The sequence below is a fragment of the Anopheles moucheti genome, chromosome 2 (assembly GCF_943734755.1).
Source record: "Anopheles moucheti chromosome 2, idAnoMoucSN_F20_07, whole genome shotgun sequence".
NCBI lineage: Eukaryota > Metazoa > Arthropoda > Insecta > Diptera > Culicidae > Anopheles > Anopheles moucheti.
Window position 1 is genome coordinate 94,186,786 of NC_069140.1, and position 23,465 is coordinate 94,210,250.

A 23,465-nucleotide genomic window follows, 5' to 3' on the forward strand; every position below is an offset into this window, starting at 1 on the left:
GGTAGTGGAGGCTGCAGTATGCAAAAAAGCAAATATACAATGCACTGTCAACAAAGCGCATGTAGCCGCGTACTATACCCAAACCATTATCACCTTAAATGACGACCTCCGGTATGCGTGTGTGTTGCTATAATCGATGCGAACTCACAAGTGGACGGAGAGTTTACGATTTCTGGTTGACTCTACCGCACCAAGGCCAGGTCGGTTGAAGTGGTTTCCTCTCAAGTGCCTGCCCGGTGTGTTTGACCTCTTCCAGGGAGTTGCGGTTGCGGTGTGCGGTTCATCGTGCGAGCGGTCATTTTAGTGCCTTTTATGGTACATTTCCGGGGGCTGCAGGAGGTCCAACGTTGGACGTCCAATTAATGGTGGACAGGTAGTTCTGTCATCTGCCGCGATCTGCCGTACGATCGCGATCGTTAAATTATATATTTCGTATAATCAGCTCATTTCGCACAGCAGGCGTCGAACGCTTAGATGTCCACAGCGGTCCAGGTCCTGTCCACCGTGATGTTGTTGCTTTGTGTTTTGCCATTCCCATCGTCCAGCTACATATGCAGATGGCCGGCCCGGTTAGGTGTCGATGGTTGGTTTCACCTGTCGGATTTGGGTGGCAATAGGTCGTGTGCGTGGCAATTGTCGCCGCTGGAGTAATTAATTATCTAGCGAACTAAATCGGTAACGGATACACGGTGCGCCACAACATGGCAGAGTCGGTGAGGCAAGTGTTACCGTCCTCGCGAGTTGGACGTGCGGAGGAGTTGCAAATGGATCGAACGGTTTTGTCGCTCGCTGGAACAGGTTGGTCGCCGGTTTGATGTCCGTTGGACCAGTTTGGAAAAGTGTGCCGCCGAAAAGCTCCACCGGCAACGGTTTCCTTTCCGCTATGCAACGGTAGGCTCTTCATCTCGCGATAGCCATCCTTAAGCTGCTTTTCGTGTATTTTGGTTAAACTGAGCCATTTGCTTCGAATGATCGATTGGAGATATTAATCAGATAAAACGAGGCGATATTCGCTTCCCTTTTATGAAGAAGTGTGGTCACCCGAAGAATTTACCATACATCTTCGTCATCGATACACAGCCAAAGTCGTCAGACGGTTTTTGGTAGGGAAGAAGTGGAACACACAATGTGTACAGTGAAGTGGTTTTGCCATACTCTGTTTCCTTTCTGCAGTATCAATATTTGAAGAGTGAGTCAGCTTGTACGCTGCTGTCGAAATGGTAATTATCATAAGCAGTAGTGGGTTTCGGCCAAGCGTGCTCAAGAGCTGTCAAATCGGAAGTGGAAATATTACGTGTTGTGTGTTGTTTGGAGGAAACATCTCTGCTTAGGGTTAGGGGTAGTTCTTAACAGCTTCACCTCGTACACCGTAATCCGGGGCGCACCTACGCAACCAGCGCGGCCCCGTCAAAACGCCAACCGCGAACTGGTAAAGTTACTCTACTTTTAACGATGCTCATTATACGCCATGACTGGCTCGAAAGTAAACAATAGCCTCTGCCTTAAATAGTCACAAAAATCGTGTGACACTCTTGAAAACTATTCGTCCAACTCGTTAAGCCGATTTCCAGCCGGGGCCCGGACGGCGGGAGTGAACGGAAAACCGAGACGAGTACAAATATTGATCCCCGCAAAGCTGGAGGATTTGTTTGGTTTGATTTGAGCGTGACTTCAAAGTGGCTCTTGGAGGAACCATTTTCGTGCTTTGTGCGGTTTGGAAAGCTATCCCCGAACTACGGAGCAATGGTAACACTACACCCGGGGAATGGCCAGTAGCAGATTCGGTATCTTAAGCAGACTGCCCCGAGAATTGAGGAGGAACCCTGCCACGTGGAGGGAAAGCGGAAGAAAGTAGACCACGCGGAAAGGTAGCAGTGTACAAAAATGCAGATGAAAATGGTCATAATACGCGACACACTCCAGTTTGCTCTTTTTTCGTACGTGCGACAACGCAACGCACGGTGGATGCTGGGAAGGCGCAATTTTAACACCAACGCAACCTTTCGTCCGACCGTACCGTGTGTACCGTCTAGCGTCATTGGGGTTGGCGCGCGTAAGTGGCGGTCGTGCGCAGGTCGTGTGTTGTCATCAAGGCACCGTGTATGTCCCATTAGCTATGCATGTATTCTGAAGCTTCGCGACCAGCAGTGCCTCCGTTGTTCGATCTCCGCAGCCAGCGATCGGATCGTCGATCGGCTGGACGCGTTTCTTCCTGCTCCAGCAACAGCAGCACCAGCAGCAACAGCAGCAGCAGCAGTGCCTTCGAACATGAGCGGGAACTCGAAATATCTTCATTTGTTTAGAAGCGGTGGTCGCGAGTGGTCGTATCTGCTGCGCGGTATCCGGAGATGTGAATCTCGTGGCGTTAGTGGTTGCTATCTGTTGGCAATTGCAGTGATAGTGATTGTGTGTTGTTCTACTGCTGGTGGTGAGCAATGCAATAGGAAAAGAAGAGATAACTTAGCAGAACTGACCTATCGAACAGGGATCAAACCCGCAACTGGGCAGTTGTGTGGCAATAGTCATTTAAATTAATTATCATCCACACAACAACGGCACAGCAGCCGCGCCTGGATGGTGATCTCATGAAGCTAAACGACTTTTAATTTCTACTCCCGTACGCCTTCCTGTTGCGAGACGCTTGTCATCAATTCGTTAACATATTCTCACTGCTGGAACTGTGTGACGAAGAGAATGAAAGTGTTAGCGACCAGTTCGTAGAGGCGTAGTGGCTGTGTTCTAAGTGGATCGTTGTTATGAATGAATTCATCTTACGTAAAGGCGATCACGCAAACGCGACCGTTCTATAAGTGGCAAGCGAGTGATAAAAAAGGCTTTTTATTATTGTAAGTGCGGTGGAATTGAAGAAGAATAATCGGACGCATTCTTTGCTCCGGCTGACAAACGGAAGTGACTGGGCATTAAGGGCGAAGGTGTGTGACTCAACTCAACTCAAGTGTAGTGATATGATTCAAACCGGAGCAAGCAGCGGCTCGGTTGCTATGGGAAACCTTCTCCATGCGAGCGGGCTGTTGTTGCACGTTGCGTGACAGTGTGGTTATATATCATTGTGATACAAGGTTACGCGTCGGTATTCGATACCGACGATGCTCGTGATTCAGTAGCGGTTTCTGGAACGATTGAGGAAATTGAAACCCATACAACGGCATCATTATGGATTCCTTTAAGGTTAGTAGTTGATAATTATGCTGGAATGTGGCGACTTCAAGGTTCTACATCTCACATTAATTTGGAAATATCGAGGATCACTTTTTGGATTTGTTGCAAAGTAGAGTCGGTAGATCACGGCATACAAATACACCAGATCCGGGATCAGATCTTATGTGGACTATGCCGCTTCTGTATGCAAAGCTCTGGCTGTTTACAAATGAATAATTATCAAAGTCACAGATAGCCAGACATTATTAAAGGCTAACCACGACACCATTACGACAGATTAAGAGTATAAAGCTTTTATGACTATATACATACCAGAAATTGTATTTCATGACTTTCAAGAGCCTAGTACAGGGTTTTACAATAACTAGGGTATTGCAAACTGAATCGCTCAAACGAATAAGATAAAACGGAAAATATTTTGCTGAATCACAAAAACTAGCTATGCGATGGTAATCGTTTCAAACAAGGGCTCCTATTCCAAAGTTTCGACAATGATAGATAGCCTCGCAAACCCTGTATTATTATGAAACATATTTTTTATAATCTTATTTTGCCCATCTAATAATCAAAATCTCGTAAAGTTTTGTAAATCATAACTCAACTCTTGAATTCACATGTACGTAAACAGCCAAACCAATTCGGAATTCACTAAATTGTGTTAGCTATTCCATATCTAGTTTTTTGCGATGCATTTCGCCATATCCTATCTTAACCCAGTAAAATAATTAGAATACATTGAGGTATAGACATACAATGTTCAGAGAAACGAAAGAAATCCTTGGAAACGGATGGTGTCCACAATATTTCAGTAGCTCATGAAGTCATCCGACACGGTATTCTGACCACAGAATATTGATGAACAGTCGTTACGAATCCATTTATCTGGATTACGAACATAAATGTCTGTTTTGTTACAGATTTTTGGAGCTCCTCATAAAGTGTTGTAATATTCATCCATTTACCAAACGCACGTCTAGAAAGTGATTACATCAATCTCGTTCCAACACTCACAGCTTTTAATGCACACAAAGCCGATGTTCGTTTTACCATAAGCAGGCGCTGAAGCTTGGACGATTAAATTTAGCACACGCCCAGGTACGGACTACGGCTTTAAACAGCCAAAAAGAAAAAAAAACAACTATAATAAATTTAAAATAGATAAAACAGTATTGTCACCGTTTGGTGTGTTGCGCAATGCGTCATCGATTTAATAATCTGTGTAGGATCTCCTACCAAAATATGTTACGTTTGATTGGCAATATTGAATCGTAAAATCGTTTACAAATTCGGCATTTTGCATTGGCTGTGTTTGAAGCTGCTCTAAGGTGTTTTTTTCCCTCCATCCCCCCCACAAAGGTTTCTCTCACCAAATTCTGCGCGGGTGGAATTTGGTTGCTGTGAACGTGGAAAAGGAACAAAAATCGCACAAGCACGCTGCTATATTCATCAATGAAAAGTGAGGTGGATGAGAAGAGTGTTCCCCAAAAAAAAAAAACACAACACACATGCTAATTCTGATGTTTCATGTCCCATGTCTACACATCCTCAGCGGACATCTTATTCGGCGGGCCTTCCCCCAGTGCCAAAATCGTATGGAAATGTTGTAGCCATATTTACGAACGTTGAGCCATGCACCCGCGCAGGGCGTTGGGGACGAATCGATTTTTGACAAAAGTTTACGGACTCGGACGCGCCGTTTTGTGAGTGGTGGTCACCGTTCGACCGTTATTACTTGGATCACGGTTTTGAACAGTTCAACCCATCAGCGTAAGCCTGAAAAATGACGAACTCAATGGACTTGGGCTTGGGCGGCAGAGTACACATGCCTACCCTTGCCGATCGCCGTGTCGATCGAAAATCAATAACGTTGCTCGTCAGTAACAGGCTCCGCTGACCGTTGGGTAGGCTTAGTGGCGTTGTATCTTCATTGCTGAATACCGATAAGCAGCAGCTTTTCTAAAAGACCCTATCAAGTGCACTCTTTACAACCACGGACAGGAATTCGGTCCCATTCGAACAACCCCTTCCTTTGCCCGAGTGTTATTCGTAAACAATCTCTTACCGACAAGTGCCTCCATAAATCGCCTCCTCGTGCGGCTGCGAACGAAATGTGCTAAATAAACACAAACGCTAGACGTGGGACACTTTGGGGTGCCAGTGTCGCCTAATTTTTTGTCACTTTGCAGGCATGATCAACCCCTCGGCAGGCAACGCGCAAGAAGGTACGAGAGAGTGTCGTTCAATATTCATAGAGAGCCAAAACCATTTAATGCCTTTTCGGGCCGAAGTCACACGGCGTCGTAATAAACATTAGAGAGAGGTGAGCAGTTTTTATGTGTTTGCCGCGTGGGTGTATGTTGAATTGGCCTCCTCCTGCCCGTGGCCCCAGGTTGCCCCTGGTTGGGTCGTTTCGGGATTGGAAATACTTTCAAATTTAGAAGCGAACAGGTTCGGGGCCGAAGGTGTTCTTTTTTTTCAGCCTTATGACGGTTTTTGGTCTTATCTATTACGGTTGAGATCGTTCCGGCGAGAGAGGGTGGTTTTGTTTGATTTTTAATGGACACTGAACGACAACGACGATCATCATCACCGCCGCGCAGGATGCCGATCAAGCTGAATCGCTTGGTGACCCTCTGCCACAACGGGGGTGGCGACAAAGACGAGTCGTGTCCCACGGCCTCTGGCCCCCCCGACAGCAAGGTGTGGCTTTACTGGTGTTTGCGGTCCGGGAAAGGCCACGGGGAACAAATCGGCATAAAAATCACCCAAAAGCTAGCGACCGGTTGACCACACGAGGAAACACACATTGATTAGCTCATTACCGGACCGACGGCGTAAGTAGGCGACACCGTTCGGACGCCTTCTGCTAGGCCCGCGCGGACTCCGCTAATCAATAGCCGTGACAAACATTGACAGCGACAGGAAATGGTTCGTTTCCACCGTTGCCACCGACTGCCGATTTCACACACCCCGGCACCGAAATTGTGCGCATTGTGACATTTACGGACCTACAGCAACAGCAACGAAACGAAAAAGTAACATAACGATGCGACACTCGTACGGTACGGGGGACGCCCACGCATGGGCTGCAATCCGGTCGCATGTGGCGCAATTCTGGTGATGAACTCTCCCGCGCGGGTACCTGTTCGCGTACTTGACGGATTCATTCCGTGCCTTGTGTGGTTTCGCTTTATGGCGCTAGACCTGATTTTGAGACCCGGCGCTTGGTTGTCGTCCGTCCCAGGATTCGTGGGAGATCACTCGTAAAAAAGAAGTGTTATAAAAGGGCTTTGTTCCAGTGCGGAAATCGGTCACCGGCCGTGGGGGGTGGATGTTACTCGGAGGATTATGAACCAAATTGCTTGGTACGATCATTGGAGGTGTTTTGTGCAATTTGTGATGTCTGTCACTGAGGGAGGTCGGTCGGTGTCTTAATTTTAATGTGCCCTACTACAGTGATTGTTGTTTATTGCAACATAACGTCTTAATTCACGGTGCTTTGTTTGGGAGGTAGTAATAAAATAAATAGCTTCAAAAGGTATCGCTCTTGGTGTTCCATACAATACACCAAAGGTCGTCGATTGAAGCTCACTTCGACAAACTGTTCCTCTGTAAGGGCTGAATCTATCTCTCCTTTGACTATCCTAAAATGTAGTATGATCCTCGATAGTTATTGAATTTACTCAAGTCTCATCGTGACAGATGCTCTGCTAAATGTCTAAATCTTGGTTGTGTAATCTAATGGAGATCTTTAGACGCTTGGCGTTCATAAACTCAGATGCCATTCTGCAAAATATACCAAGAGCCTTCTCTTGTTTAAGCTCCCAAGTCATCGATCTCCGATGATGCGCTTCAAAAGTTAGTTTGGCGATGAAAAAGACTCCACAATCTTTTATAGAATTGAATTCAAACTAACGTTGGGACGCGTTCAGATTATATCTATTTTAGAAGATCCTATACGTTATTACAATGTATACGATCATTCACTGGCCAGATGCAGTTGTAGAGATAAGGATCATCAATGTAACATTTTATTTCAGTATTTTTTAAAGGATTGATGTAGAAGACAGTGAAAAACCTCTTCAAAATCAATGTAGATAATAGCAACCCAATTAATGTTAAATAACAGCATTTAATAATAGCAGCAATTAATGTTTAAAGTTTCAAAAGATGAAAAGCATCTATCAAGTTACCTTTCTGCAACGAAACCGTGTTGTTAGACGAGAGATGAAATTACTAGAACAAGACATTAGACGATCATGGATTCGAGAAAGCTTTGACATTTGTAGACAGATACGAAAACCGACACCATATTAAAGTGAATAGAAAGAACGAGTTACACAAGAGACAAGCTAAACAACATAAAAGCGATATGAGTAACGACTAGACACGAGGAATTTAGAATAAGTGCGAGTCCTCTAAACTTTTGCTATGGGACTTTCGATGGGACTCTCTTTACTGAAAACATGAATATTAATTTATCTTCTGGTACTGATTGTCTTATTAAAATGGCTTTAAATAAACGTTTGGAAGGTGAAACAGTTACAATTTTGTTTTACACGTTTTTTTTAAATTTATTTTGAAAAAATACCACCCCAAAAATTCATCCATCATCAACGCGATACTCCGGCATCTGAAATATGTTGCGCGTATCAAAATATGTCGCTAGAGTGCCGCGCATGTCGTGTGTGTTTCGAAACACATGTTTCTTCGATCGTTTTTTTTTTTTTTGATGTGCCGTCCATTCGCCTGCACGGCGTCAACTGCTCGCAACATCGCTGAAGGGCGGTGGGTGTGATCTAGTCGATTAGATTATGTTTACATGATGAATCACATCCACGGGACAGGGCCAGTTTGTTGGCGGCCAGTTTCGAACCATGCTCTCAAATGGACTAATTTTAGTACGTGAGAATTGACACCGCCGCGATCGCGAGTTTTACGACCCGATCTTTTAGCGATCGTACGCACCGAAGCGCGTGAAAACAATCTCTGCGAGAAATCGGACACCCAACCGAGAGAAAGGCAAAGAAAGGGGGAGAATCTTTGAAGCAGGGAGGGGAGATAATCGTGTGATAAGTTCTGATGAAGTCCATATATGGGCAAACGGGCGCTTGGGACACGAAACAGATGACTTCACACGATCGGTATTTTCGCAACACAATTTGTTTGTGTCTCTATTGCTTTTCAATTTGAACATTCCTCTCTTGCTTTCTTATCTTGTCTTATTTGTTTGGAATGAGCATTTTAACTTGAGACGATCGACGTAACATCCATCAAACATGGTATCTCAAGATGTAACAAGATATCTAATTCAAGATGCTGCACCGTACCGTACCAGCTCGTGCCCGACACGGGTGGAAAATAAAACCCAACCCAAATAAACACCGCCGAACGGAAGCGACAAGTGTCTCGAGTGTCTCGGCTAAGGTTTTCCACCCTGCGGCAGATGAGACCGGGGTCAATCGCACGAACAAATCGAACGTCGCAACATTGTAGCAATTGTAATGTGAACCGAATGCCAATGCTCGAATGTCCCCCTTTGGTCTCCCGGTGGAAAGTCCTCTCACACACGGTGGTGGTGAAAATGTTCATCAACCGATCAACTTCCATCGACGAACATTTCCTTATACGGACCTAGGGCGAGAGAGAGAACGGTCGACCACCGGCGATAGAATGTAGGTCGAGAGAACATCCTAAACCTCCGGATGGGTTTTCCCATCATTTGAATTTTCCAACACGCCCTACTGCATAAGGGATTAAACAGGGAAGTCGCCTAACACCACCACAGACATGGCGGTTCGCTACGACCTATGAATGAATTAACCAGAATGGGAAGGGGGGAGTAGGTGAGGTATCATGGGAGGGGTTGGAAAATGTGTTTCGGGAAATGAACCGATCGCTCAAAAAGGGGCGAGCTGTGATGCGCAGTTCGGTTTTGCGCATTCTACCCAAATATTACCACCTCGTATACCACCCCCCCACCCCCCCTGTGGGGGAAAAACAGTCGAGTTTTGAACCCCTAAGGAGACGGGACGGAGACGGGAACCCCAAGGAGGAAGGCTCGCACGTTTTTCTCTGTCCCGCTATACCAATTTCTGCTATTATTATTTTGATCCCTATTCCGGCCTATCGCGGATCGGCGATCGCGTGTCGGCACCGTGCTCGTGGGGTCGGATGAGATTTTCAGCTCAATCTAGTCATGTACCGTGCGCTGCCGTCTTGAGACGTGGACGCGGTTCGCTCTCGTCCGGCGCGGTTTTCTACCGTGTGCGTGTGTTCGTGTGTGTGCTTTACATTTTCTTCTCGGCTTTCACAATTTTCGGTTTTCCGCTCGTGTCGATCGATCGACGAGTGCCCGATCGCAGGTTCGCGACACAGGCCCATCAATACCATATAAGGAAGCAAGTGATATTGTGTGTCTGTGTGTGTTGATAGTGCAGTTTTGGGTTTGTTTTGGTGTCGGTTCCTTTATCGGTTCATTGGGAACCAAGCAGGTGCCAAGGATAGTGCGCGTATTCCAAGCGTATTTTCCTCCAAAGTTCGTGAACGTTTGGATGAGCAGCAACGGGAAAACGGCAACTATATGATCGTATCGGAAATGCTACCAGAGCTGCTGTTTTCGGGTAAAGCAGCTGTATATCTCGATTACCCGATTCTACTCCCCCCTGGTAACAATATTAGCTAAATTTAGCATTCAGACATTGGCGAAATCTACAATATATACCGGCCATTAAACATGAACGCACTCGGGAGCACAACGGCCGCTCGTTGCTAGCAAATTATCTACAGCACCCGGCAGTTCCTCCACTGACATCCAGGAGTCCTTTTTCGTGATGGGTGGTTCGGTGGTACATCATAAACCAGTCGAAACACGATAAACTGCACCGCGGACGATGCGGTTCCGCCATATGCGGACCAACGGACCGAACGGGAATGCGTGTGTGTGTGTTTGTGTGTGTCTAACGCTGCTAACATTGGCCGGGAGCGCACGAATATGCAACCACTTTGCACCTCGATCCGTGTGGGCACACCAGAACGGCTGTGCCGAACGGCAGGAAAAAGCTGAATATAGAATTCGAAACCGAGAAGTCCATTTTTTGCGTGAAGGGACATATTTTTTTTTTTGCTTCAAATTTTCTTGCCACCCGAAACAGGGTGGAAGGTCTCGGGAGGTGGGAGGGGGAAGAGAGGGGTCATGTTGTACAGCTCCACTTTCGGTTGGGAGCGTGTTGGGAGTAATTCTTTACGACGCGCTGTACATGGCAATTGCGTGTTTGTGCCAAGATTTCGGTTGCATATTGTGCGAGATTATTAGTCTCTCCTTTTATTTTTGTTGAGGAATTTGCGTACGGTTTAGACAGGGACACAGACAGGGAACTTCACATAGGAATTAATTTTATTTCACACTCGAAAGATCTCTTCCACTCGCGCCGTGTTTGGTAATTCGCACTCCAAGAAAATCAACACGTGTTCCCGCGTGACATTGTACGGAGAGATCTCCAATATCGCCCTGTGGTTGCGTGAGCGCCATTCCATTTCCATTACGGAAAGCCAACCAAAAAAATATCGCCCGAAAGGTAAAGTGCTCGTAAAATTTATCACAATATGGAAATTCGGTGCGTTCTGCGACCAGCAGCGAGTTATTTTTGTCCGGGTGAATCAGGTCTTGCTCCAAACGGTCCGGCCCAGCATGGACAACATTGGGGCCAGGCTGACCCGGCTAAATGTGGGAGCGACATGGTCGAAAATGAGCGCAGCTTTTTCCCGAATGGCACGAACCGAGCGGTTATGCTTCGTCTCGCATGTTTGGTGCTCCGGTGGGCCTATTTTCGTACTGTTAAAGCAGATTTGTTCTATTAAAGAGAATGGCAGTGAGATTCCAATGTCCATCCGGAAGTTCCAATTTTTTCCAACTTTATTAAAATATAACTCATTTTGGGCAGATTTTTCCCATTTGCTTCTTATAAATAAATATTGATTATTTTCCTTTTATTCCATTTTGTCTATTTAGTTGGAGGTGGTATGCAAGACTTCTCGAAGGATGATCTAGGGTTGCTCGGATCGAGTGGTGTCAGTAATGAGAAAGACCCTCTCGGACATTCGCATACACATCAAGATCACCACACGGTCCACCAGAATCATCTCAGCTCCAGCGGAAGCGGAAACTCGGTCGGCCTTGTAGTGGATGAGATTAAGCTAACACACATACCGGACCTACTGGAATCGGGTGATGGTAACAAGTTGGAAGAGACGGAGCGTGATTTATATCCCTGGCATACGGGAGCTAACATTGGGAGTAGATTTTTGTAAGTATGCCTCGATTGTTGGCCGGTTTTCCCTATTTTAATCCGTGCATTATTGGTTGTAGACGCAGCTCAGATGATCCGTTGATCTCCGGTGGTACCAACGACAATCCGCACGATAATGAGCTTAGTGTGCCGACGGTCAGCCAGTCTATATGTCCATCGCCAACCACGCCACCGCCCAAACATCGCCATCCGAGCGCCATACTGTCACCGGACCTACCGGAAACGACCCTCTCGCCGTTGCCAACGCCACCGAGGGCTGGCTCAACCGCTCAGAACGCAAAGGAGCAGCCCCCGAAGCGCACCAACGCTGCTCCTAGGGCGCGCCGAAAGGGACCGCTCAAGCTGCGGTTTCACCATCAGGCACTGCCCCAGGAATATCTCGACCACTATGAGGCAACGCAAAACAATCTGCAAAAAAAGGATCTTGCGTCAAATCAAGCAAAGTCATCGCGGCAACAGGCCGCCAAACCAAACCACCAAACGGCACCCTCATCGCGCAAGGTAATGATGGAACGTCAGGCCGCGCTGGAGCGTGAGGAACGGACAAACGAGTCAGTTCGCAGTTGGCTGCAGAAGATACTCGAGCTGCAAAAGGAAGGTGTGTCAATGGCACCGCTCAAGGACGAGGTAGTACAACCGTCGCAGACATCGCCGTGCAGTGTGGCGAGCGAAAGTAGCGCCGGCAATCAAAACGGTGTCCAGCAGAAGCGGATCGTGAGCTATACCGATCTGCCGTACATGGGTGAGATAACGCTGGAGAACTCGAAACCGCGACGCGGAAGAAAACCAAAAAAGGCCGATATATGTCATTTAATCTACAAGAACTACGGTACCATTCTCCCGGGCACTCCCAGTCGAGAGCTCGGTTTGGAGAAAGGCACGCTAGCGAAGGGATGCTCCAAGTCTGTCGCCAGCCTCCTCGAGCGACGTCTAACGTCGTCCGACGAGAGGAAGCATCTGTTTGCGGGCGACAAGAAACCAGCCGAACCAACGGAACAGTCCATCGGCAAAGGGCGTCGAAAGGAGGAACCGTTGAACTTGTGCGTGCGTGATTCGGGAGGAAATGTGCTGCCGGCGGGTGGTGAAACGTTCAGCGTTTCCAGCTCCGAAGAGGACACGGATGAAGTGTTTGCGTCCTCTTGTCCAACACCAATCATAACGCCTTCGGATATTTGCACTGATCAAGCGCTGGCTGCCAACATGAAGCTCTCACTGCCCACTCTGCAATCATCCTCCGGTAGTACTACGGAGACTCCTTCGACTGCGGAAACTCCACCCGGATATATGTATTGGTCTTCTGGTGCGAATGGGCTTTTCGCACATCCAATGTCGATGTACAACTCCGCATCTGTCGAAGGCCCCGTCAAGCACCTAGAAGACCCGCTTGGGAGAGACACCCGTCCGGTAGCATCATCTCCCATCGCACCAACTCCTCCGATCTCTCCGAACGCTGGGAAAAGCAATCAGCAGCATCCATTGCTTGTTCCGAAGCCCATATCGCAGCTAATAAAGCACGACAAGCAATCGCCACCCAGCACCGGTGCCGGACAGCGATCTCCACCGGCACAGAAACGTAAACGATCCGCCATTTTTATACCACCAGTACCGGCGGAGAACAGCCCCAATCCGGCGACGGAGGTTAGCATCTGTAAGTTTAAGTTCACCGGAGGCGCCAAACCGTGTCTGCAGGAGAAGAAGATATTGAGCGTTGACTCGGGTGGCAACTTCCGCTACTACTCTGGCACGGGTGATAAGTCGATGCGCGGCTATGAGTTCTTTCCGCGGGAGAGCCTGCAGCAGAGCAGCATTAACGCGACCAGCACGACCGGGGCTTTTCTGAATGCATCCGGTGAGCGGATAGCGTGCGATCTTCCGCCTCCGTCGTTGGGGCTGAGTAACGATCTGCTGCAAATACCCGAGTTCCCAACATCGCCCCAACCGTGTGGATCACTGCCGGGAGATTCATCGTCTCCGGTGCCGTGCAGTGGAAACACCCAGTGCCGGGTGAATGCGGCAAACAGTGCATCCGAGCGAAGGCGTCGGAAAACTCGCCGCGCCACGCAACGGGAATCACTTGAGAAAACGTTCAAAGAGAAGGGCTTCCTCATCCAGACGCAGCAGCTACAATCGGCCGAAGGTGCGACCTACTGTAAATTCAGACAATTACGCAAATTTACACGCTATCTTTTCCGAAGCTGGAAAGACTATTTGCCAGGAGAGCTACAGCAGGAGCAACAGGCCCATTCGCTGCCGGAAGGAGAGCTTTCTAGCATGACACTGCCCACAGCGGTCGTAGCCTCTGCCCGTGAGGTACCGCAAGAGGATCACACCATCGACGAGGAATCGTTACTAGCATCGTCGACCAGTAGCACGCGAATGGACACGGTCGATGTGGGCGAGCACCGAAACTCTCCGGACAGGGCAGTACCATCGGCAGCATACCATCACCTAGGACGCAAAGATTCTCCAGCGAGCGTTACATCGCAGCACGTCCATTCCGAAACGTTAGTGATCGATACCACGTACCGTCGGCATGGAAGTTCCTCACCGATGGTCAGCTACGGTCAAGCGGAGGAAGCAAGAAATGCCCTGCCTTAGTTAGTGTCGTTTGAAACATATCAGCTTCTTTGTTGTTACGAATACCCAAGACCAAAGAGTATGTTTAAGCTAGCTAGGGAAATGCGTTTAGCCGTAAGTCAGCTTCGATAAAAAAAACCCCGAGACTTTTATTTAAATTCCCCCCTTGCTTACTGCCTCCCTCTAATCTGATCGTGCTGCAAAGCAAGTGCGACGCTTGCCATTTTCGATTCGTCGACCAGCGAATGCAATCTAGTCTCTCTTATGGTTTATTAATAATGCAATAAAATACACATGTGACCATGCACAACTAATATAATTGGAGGTGAAAGTAAGCTTTCCCGCGCTTTAGTTGGAGTGGAAACATTTCGCGACTGTGAAGCCGAAAACGCGCATGAATAGTTTGCGTTATGGACGAAGGGTTAGGGTTAAAACTGTTGTTAATTTTCGTAGAGCTTGATAACATGAGTATAGTTTTTTTAATTATCAGAAATAAAATTTTTCATGTAGTTCAATTTACCATCCATTGCCCATTTGTTGTGAAGTACTTTCAAAGTAACAAAATTAAAATAGAGTGTTACACAATTAATCAATCAAAATTTTCTTGTGTAGTTTTTGTTTTTGTGAATGTGAAAAGAAATACGATAAGACAGATGTTTCACAAATAAAAATGCAATTAGTTTGTATCAAGTTAATAAAATAAAACAATTGACAAAATAGCCAATGGTAGAAAATAACCTTAATCGAGACTGTTGTTACATTGCATACATTTAGGGGTAAGCAAAAATTGCGTAGAGGTATTTTTATCTACGCCTGAAGGTATGCAATTAGGTGCTAAATTCGTTATTGAACGAGAATCAAATAGATGACCATAAATATAAATAAAATAGCAATATTAGCATGAAAAAAACCATATTTAATTATTTGTACTAATATAACCTATTTCTATGGTAATCAAAGTACAATATAACAGGATAAACACAGTCGGTAGATGACCAGTAATCATGAGGTTGTTGATGAACCATAATTAGACGGTTGACATTCCTGTGGACACACAAACTGATCAAGAAAGGAAAATTGCTAACAAGGGCCCTTAACCACCAACTATCGTCAGAGATGATGACGGTGATGATTCTCATTTTTCTTCAGCGTTACTATCAAAAGAAGCGACGGATATTCAGGCTGCCGTGCAGTTAAGTACACACAAGGAAAATAAACACAATCGTACTGATATAATAGTAGACGAACTATTGTACTACGGGATTAATAGTATTAACACTCGTTAAAGCATTTCAAGCACATCTTCTCATATAATGTACCATAAAGAGCGATAGGAATAGAAAGGCAAATGAAATTTACCTTCACCTTCTTTTTCCAAATCCATCTATCCGTCTAGGGTTTGCCCCATGATCGACACTCGCTCGATAATCTCGCATCTTTTGAACGTTTACACATTTGCCACAGTGTCCGAAGTGTTTGCAGATCGATAAGGTAAGTACATTTTCATTACCATACCACCCTTGTGACCGGTGGCCGCCTTCGAAGCCGTCCAAAAATCGATGTAAACATATGCAAATGAACGACTCTGTACCAACGGCCTGTGTACCGTGTGTAACTCCCCAGCCATCATGCCATATTCACACGCGTGAACCATTCGCACGGGAGGCAACTGCGAATAGTGGCCGCCGGCCCACAAGCCCTAGACGCAAACAAACGGAACAAAACAAACAAAACAAACTTGGTCTTGCAAATATGGTCAGGATTTATTGTGTGCGAAGAAGAAAGCCTCTCCGCCAGCGGGTTTCAGATCGTTTCCCCGGGTCCGCGCAATTACTTCACCCGAAGGATGTTGCAAGGTTAATCGAGGTTAGGCTCCCGAGGTGGCCGACTCCTCCACCACCGTACGCTTATCTTGCACCGCCGCAAAATCGGCCACCTTCGACTTCGCATACCACCGAGTCACGCTTTCGCGTTCGCGTTTCGCTCACGTTCACGCGCAAGACATTTCAATTCAATTCGGTTTTCGGCCACGGGGTTTTGCGCGAAACCATTTTGTACCCTGTGCAACGGGGGATTCTGAATGCCCGGCAGTCCTAGGAGGTGAACTAGCCGGTGACAGCGGTTGACTAGAACAGCGGTTGTCCACCGATTTGGTCGCGGTGGTCGCGCGATTGGCGACTAATTCATCATATCGCTACAAATTGGGATCGATCGGGGGTTAGCGTGCGGTGGCGACACGGTACACGGTTGGAATTGGTAAATCATGAACAGAACACAAGTGGCGGGCAAAAAAAAGGCAAAACGGAACCGTTTCGCTCACGATACACGAATGGAACAGAAGGCTCATTGTAACGGCTCCTCTTCTCCGTTGGCAGCATTATTTCCATGCGAGACGTTCGCGACTCATCAAGTATCTGGAGCGGAATCACGGTGCATCGGAACAACATCAAAAGAAGACCCAAGCGTTAGTGGTTGGGAGGGGGTGGAGGGAACGCCATCCCCCTTCGGACACCCAGTTTCCGCCTCCCAAGCGAAGGTTTCCATGCGGTGCGCGCCACTTTGAAATTCAAATTGCCGCCATCTTGAAAATCAAACCACTAGAACCGATTCGCGCATTTCCAATGGTCATTCTCACCCTCCGTTCCACCAGCTTTTTCCACCAACGTACTTCCAAGCAAAACGCCAGTCGGATTGATGATCGATCCGATGAAGTACCTGCTACCCCTCGTAGAAGAAGGGGCAAGAAGATTTTCCGAAAGGAAATGCGCCAATTGCTATGACCGGGATTGGGATCGTGCTTCGTGCCACAATATGGCGACCGGGGTCGGGTCCGGTGCCGAAAAGCGGCACGAAATCTCCTTCGTCATGATCAGCGCGTGGTAAATTAATTAAAATAGCACCGGATCGAACGAAACAGCGCGAAACAAAACCGGACCATGGAACGGGTGAATGATTGAGTAATCGCAGCGGCGGCGATGGTATGTCCCGCGTTTTGGACGGGGTCAGGCTTGACAGAGCCACGCGTGATGACAGAAAGCAACGGCAGCATTGGTTTGCGAATTTCGAGCACGATCCAATTGACCAATTCGCCGGCTCGGTGGACGCATGAAAAAGCACACCGAATGAGTGATCGTAGCAGCGCACCGGCAGTAGTTCACTTGACAGTAGTTTCGTCGGGCTAGAATTTGTTCCATCTGATCAATAGATAATGGAAGCAGTGTACGGACGGAAAACAGGGAACAGGCATGGTAGTCGTGTAGAAAAAGCGTGCAAGAATTGAAGCGGGTGGTTTTTATTGGCGATTTAAAGAAGTAACCAAGTACAGCTGTAACATTTAGGCTGACAGATTTTCCCATCGACAAAACAGAACGGACGGCTTGATGAAAGCGGTGGCGAATTGTTCAATGGGGTAGTTTTTTTTTCTGCGTGGTGCAAGTGCCGGTGAACGATTGTATAAAAATGTAAAACGAAATGAAGAAATGATCGGCAAAATGATAGAAGAATTACATTACTTAAATGTAGACCATTAGGATTGGGATTTGGAAATTGAATTTGACTTAACGATTCATGATTCTTTTAGCTTCCAGTTCTATACGTTGGTTTAACTTGAACCAAAAATCAACTATTTTGCAAGGTTTATACAGATCTTTCGAAAATGTAAAACCGGGCATGAACACGCACAAGGCGAATTTCCCTGTAGTGGAACGGGATAACAACAGTTTCATTCAGGGTTTCAGGATTTTTGCTTTTATTAGACAAATAATCACAAAAAGGTATGCAAAAATGTATTTATCGATTCATACAACCGGTAATACGACCGGAGGATGTGTTCTAATTGTATTTATAATTTGTATGGTTAAGAATTGTTTTAGATATTATTATGGGGTTTTTCTGTTGTCTGTGCATTGCAAGCTAAAAACATATATAAACATATTGTAATCATGAACTTATTAATTTTTTCAATCAAAGTACGAAACAAGTACAGAAACCGTGACATTAGAACTTAATTAATACCTTCATACATTTCCACTTCAATAAATTTTCCATTAAGGATTCAAATCAGTATAGAAGGTGAGAAGTTTTGATGGTTGAAAACAGTCACTTTAAGTGGTATAACATTTACTCAGTAAATCTATACATAATATCTACATATAAGTTGGACGTTCAAGCAAATAATGTGTAGAAAATTTGATAATGTAAGTTTTATTATTAGTATCAAGAATTTAACTTCACTTCATTTCAGAATCACATGCTAAATATTTGTTACGGAAATGTTACGAGTTTCCCAGTATGCTACGGATGCTGGATGATTAGATGCCAAACAGCCGTTGAAGTTGATTTTGTGTTCGGGATAATGTTTTTTTTTAATATTTGAGAGTTGGAGCAGAGTTCAAAAACATTGGAAATTACGAGAATTAAAAATCATTATACAAGTTAACAGCACGGAATTTGATATAGCTGGCGTTTAAACATAGTGAACCTTTTCTATTGATGTGGTCGAAATGACACATTCTGATCGTTACAGTATTTAAAAAATGGTTCTTAGTATTTATGTTAACATTTTGCAAGATCTGAGACGAAACCGGTAAACGTGGTGAATTTCCCTAGCATAGAATGAATTGTCGCAAACAAATGTACTAAAACATATTTAAGGGTCTCAAACAACAGCAAGATTAAATTTTACTCAGACGATATTGTCAAATAATTTTGAAAATATTTATTTTTAAGGAGGTTGTTTATTTAATAAAGGGAAAAGATGAAAACATCTGTCATAACTATTTAAAGTTGTTGGACACGATAATGCATCAAATTACAATTATACAATACAATATGATCTATTTCTCATAAAAAAGTTTCAGTTTAAATATTACATTACTTCAAGTATTTTCTACCCATTCGAACAGCTACTAACGTACCATTTCAATCCAACCATGGATTGCAGCACCACACTGTTGGATCGTTTCATACGCGGAGTGTAAGGCAAAAAATCGCCAACAGAGTAGATAAATTATTCCACTCGCAACATTTCCGCCCCCAAATCTTGCACAAGCTGCATCCCCCCGGCTCAACGCCGGCGCATTGAGGGGGGTGTGCATTGCCACACGAGCGAGCACACTCCATCCGTCAGAACCGTTGCAAGCCTGGCAGAACGTTTCGGGTGGCTCTGGTTTTTTGCTATTTCGTTTGCTCGGGTGTGTGGTTGAAAGAATTTCGAAAGTACCGTCACCCGCTCGGGTGGGTCGGGAAATCCGCTACGATATCGGTTCATCGCGGGGTTGCGCGGGAAAATATCTACCCCGTGTACCACCCCCGAAACACCCTTCCCCTCTCCTCACCCACCGAAAAACGGGTGGAAAACAATCGCTTCCATTTTATAACATACCCCAATTCACACGGATTTATTATTTTTTATTGCTACCGCACGTCGGCAAAACCGTATCGCTTTCCTTCTTAGGTGGCACGATCGTCTTAAGATCGGGCTTTTTTTCTCTCTCTCACTCTCTCTCTCTATCTGTCTTTTTTGATAGCTCCTTCTCTCGGCACGGCTTTCCACAGCCGCTAGTTGGACGGTCGCCCATTCTTCCATTTTCCATAGGTTTTCCTTCCATCTCTACTGTGGTCTCTGTTGCGCCTCTAGCTCGGGCATCGCACGGACAGCTAACAGCACACGCGGCGGAATGTTGTTCGCTATCGTGCGGCTGATTGGACTGTTTAGCTGTGTGGCCACTTGGTGGGATTTTCTGTTGTCTACTTACTGCGAGTGCTGTACAAAGCCGCATATATCCGCACATGTCCGCAAACTGAGCTTGCATAAAATCAACGACTGCAAGTGTTTAAAAGAAACCAACGTAAGGTTCCACATTGTATAACCAGCTTTAAGTAATATAAAAATAAACTCATTTCTAGCTTGAGAATTTAACACATTTTTGACTCGAATGCCTCATTTTCATCACATTATTTTTTATTCGACATACGTAGTCGACTACTGTAGTCGACATACGACTTTTTAAATCATTTTAAAATATAATTCAACTCTCAAAAAAGTTTGCAAAAGAGAAGCTTCATAAAAAACGCTTAAGGCACTCGGTAGTTGTAGTGTTGAGACTAATTAATCGAAATGCCCTCCTTAAAAAGCCAATATTTTTGTCTAAATTTCTGTCCTGTTACAGAGGAGCTTTGACTTTATAAGGTCCCTTCGGTAATGTGAGGTTTTGTTTCCACATTGAATGAGCAAACTGCAGGTATTCACTCACTGTAACATAGACAACACTAAATGATAGTGTTCCACCGGAAAGAAGGTATGAAATATGGAGCAAAGTACTCCGCAACTTCGACCCCGTGAAGTTGAGATTGCAACTGGTAGCCTCAACTCTGACCCCACCCACCCCCGAAGCATGAAAGGGAGCTTTAATGCGGCCAGAGTTCAACACTTATGCTGCTCCGTGTTGCGACAGCACCACCCCCCCACATACAAACACGCTGGCGGTTGCGGATACATTGCGCGATCGCTTCCCTTTCTTAGGCGCCCTCACATTAGTCTACTTAACCTCGCCATACCGTAGTACGCTGGAAGTATGCTAACGATATGGATACAGGTGAACTTTTCCCCCCCGTATCTACCGTGTCAGTGCATGATGTTTGCCCTGTAAGGGGCTCTTTTTTCTGGCTAAGCTCGGAGGCACCGCCTAGACCTAGGGGTGGTGGGCAAACTTATCATGCCACCTTAAAATGATGGATCGTTTCCATTTGTCCCGGGCGAAGGCAAAAAAAAGGTTGCCCCGTTTCTGAAGCTGTTGTTGTTGCGGTGGGTTTTTTTTGCACCCCTCACTGGATGGACCACACTGTATGGGTGCCTTTTTTTCGTGGTTGGTTGGATGTCATGACCAGTGAAAGGGGTGTTGCATATTTGGTGCGGCCACTTATGCTGCTAAGCGCGACACGAATGGGCCGGGGTTTATGATGAACTCGTTAGGGAAACGTTTGCATTACATGATGTTATATTTTCGTGAATTTTATGTTATTCATTCATATTCATTTGATGTGATTTTCACATCCACCCGGTCTTAAGGGAAGCATCACATCTGACATTTAACTGTAACACTAATGCATATCGCACATCAACTCGATTTTTCATGCTCAATGGAACTATTTCCCCTCCCTCCAGTCACCTGTTTGAAAATTCCCCTGTGGAAAGCCGCACCATTTTGTTGTGCGATAGCAACACCATAATCGGGCAAAATCAAACAAACCTACAAATTCACGCCAACCGATCGAAGATCAACGCGATCGACGTTTCCCGCGGGCAGGCAAATAAAATAATCGGCATCCCTTCCTTCGGACCGTTTGGGGAGTTGGGAAATGGGAGGGAGAGAGGGAACATTTATCAAACCAAAGTGTCAGTGCCAGATCCGCCCCGACCGAGTGCGGTGGAGAAAAAAAACGGCATCGCCCGGAAAGTCCACATGCGTCCCGTGCCCGGCCCCCATTCGAACGGCGATCGAACATTTTCGCACTTTTTGCATACATTTATGTCTTTTTTGCCACCTCCTTCTAGGTGCAAGTTGCACGCCGGAGGCGAACCGTATTGACCGAGGCGTGAGGCCGTGCCTTATGATGATGCATCGCTTTTCGCATGTTTACCGATCGCGTCGGCCGATAATCAGTGCCGGCGAATCGGCCCAAGGAAGGAATCCAGCTCCAATTCGAAAGATGGGATTTTTCTTTCTTTTGTATTTATAGTTTGGGCGGCGAGAGCTGCGAACCCGGTCTGTTGGGGATCCTTTTTTTCGGTTCGATTGAGGCACGACAAACGGAACGGAATGGTTACGGATGTTGCATGCATGTTGTTGAACATGTTAATGAACTTGTTTTCGTGGTGTGGATGAGCGAAGGATGTGTAAAAGTAATTTAAGACAGCAGTGAAAATCCATCTCTTCCAATAATACATATTGTATTTTGTCACGGTGTGATAAGATTACAAAAAATCTAATACTAAAGTATAAATGACATAAATAATTTCATACATTATAGCGTCCTATTAGCGCATCTAAAAAAAATCTGAAAAACTATTTTAAATGTTTTAATATACCATCATAATTTTATCTACATAATCAATTTTCTTTGATTACATATTACCAGAAGCATACCAGAAAAAAATCTATTTTAATCCTTTTCATTGTAATTTTTAAATGTTATTTTGTCAATTCCAACATGTAATTATGTTCTGTATTTGGACCTAGATGTTCAATTCTACTACTAGCTGCAGCTACTTATCATTTGAAATATGATATTTTATTTAGTACATTTTCAATACCATGGATTTGTACAATGAACAGAAATATTCTATATAGTAAATTACGAGAAAACATCTGGATCTTGCAATATTCAGACCGTTAGGAAAAATGTATGTCTCGCCTTTGATTTTCTCTGAGTTTTTTTTTGTCAACCATCTGCTTATTTATCAATCCTTGTAGTGCATTCGCCATAAATTATATTAAAAGTTGACTATTATCTTTGCTATAATGGCTATAAATTAAATATTACCTCATTATTATGATCTCGAAGCTTTGCAAAATAATCAATACTGAAAATATATTCTTCATTATGCTGTTATTTTCTAACAACATATTCTGTTTTTTTGTTAAAAACTTAATTTCCATCAATAAATTCCTCAAGTCTAAATCTCTAATTTCCAACATAAATCATAATGAACGAAATATTCGAACCCTAAGGGTCTCATTTGGAAAAATCGTTCTTCGCCTTCGTTCTTTTCCCAAATATCTGGAGGTTCATTTGAAGCTCTGTAGATAGAAGCAATATTCATCACGTGAAAATCATCCCTTTCTAAACACTTTGACCCAGATGCATAACCTAACCTTGAAAATGTTATGATTTTTGTAGCCTTTTATCGAAACACCGCTTCAACATTCGGCCCAAATCAAATTTAAATTCGGTGAGCCTTTTCCAACCGATCATTATCCGCCCGTAAAGCACCGCATCTCACCACGGTCAACATGTCATTTTCCCAGCTTCTTAAATTCTGCACGCCGAACGAGTATGCATCGGTTGCGCTAACCCGCTCGCCCGGTCGTTGAAGTCTTTCTGGTTCACCAGCAAAATGCCACCGGTGACGCCAGCGTTCTGAGTTTGGCAATAAAAATAAATAATGGATTTATAATTCATTCATTAAGATAGATATCGTCCGCAACTGCTCTTGAATTTTAATTTCCACCCGTTCGCTCCCCGTTTGCTCGGTCGCGTTCCGGACTGGCGTGGCGGGTGGCGTGAAGGGAGATTTAGTTGTTTTCCCTTGGCCGTCCAGCACGTACAGCGCTGTACTTTGCTAAAAGCTCACGCCCTGTTACAGCCTCCAACGGGCAGCGCGAGACGGGCACGGTG

General features: G+C 45.3%; 1 protein-coding gene across 1 annotated transcript; it reads left to right on the plus strand.

The window, feature by feature from the left end:
* The first annotated feature begins 9,685 nt into the window (after positions 1–9,685).
* On the plus strand, positions 9,686–14,637 carry LOC128306735 (uncharacterized). The gene is made up of 3 exons (XM_053044336.1): positions 9,686–9,803; positions 11,192–11,486; positions 11,549–14,637. Exons 1-3 carry the CDS (start codon positions 9,764–9,766, stop codon positions 14,085–14,087), a joined length of 2,874 nt encoding a protein of 957 aa, XP_052900296.1. The 5' UTR covers positions 9,686–9,763; the 3' UTR covers positions 14,088–14,637.
* The last annotated feature ends 8,828 nt before the right edge of the window (positions 14,638–23,465 follow it).

Bases quoted from the DNA above. Each gene is read 5' to 3' on its own strand.
- LOC128306735 (XM_053044336.1), top strand. From the start codon at position 9,764: ATGATCGTATCGGAAATGCTACCAGAGCTGCTGTTTTCGG. The intron at 9,804-11,191 runs GTAAAGCAGCTG...TTGTCTATTTAG, and splicing joins ACCAGAGCTGCTGTTTTCGG to TTGGAGGTGGTATGCAAGAC. The intron at 11,487-11,548 runs GTAAGTATGCCT...TATTGGTTGTAG, and splicing joins AACATTGGGAGTAGATTTTT to ACGCAGCTCAGATGATCCGT.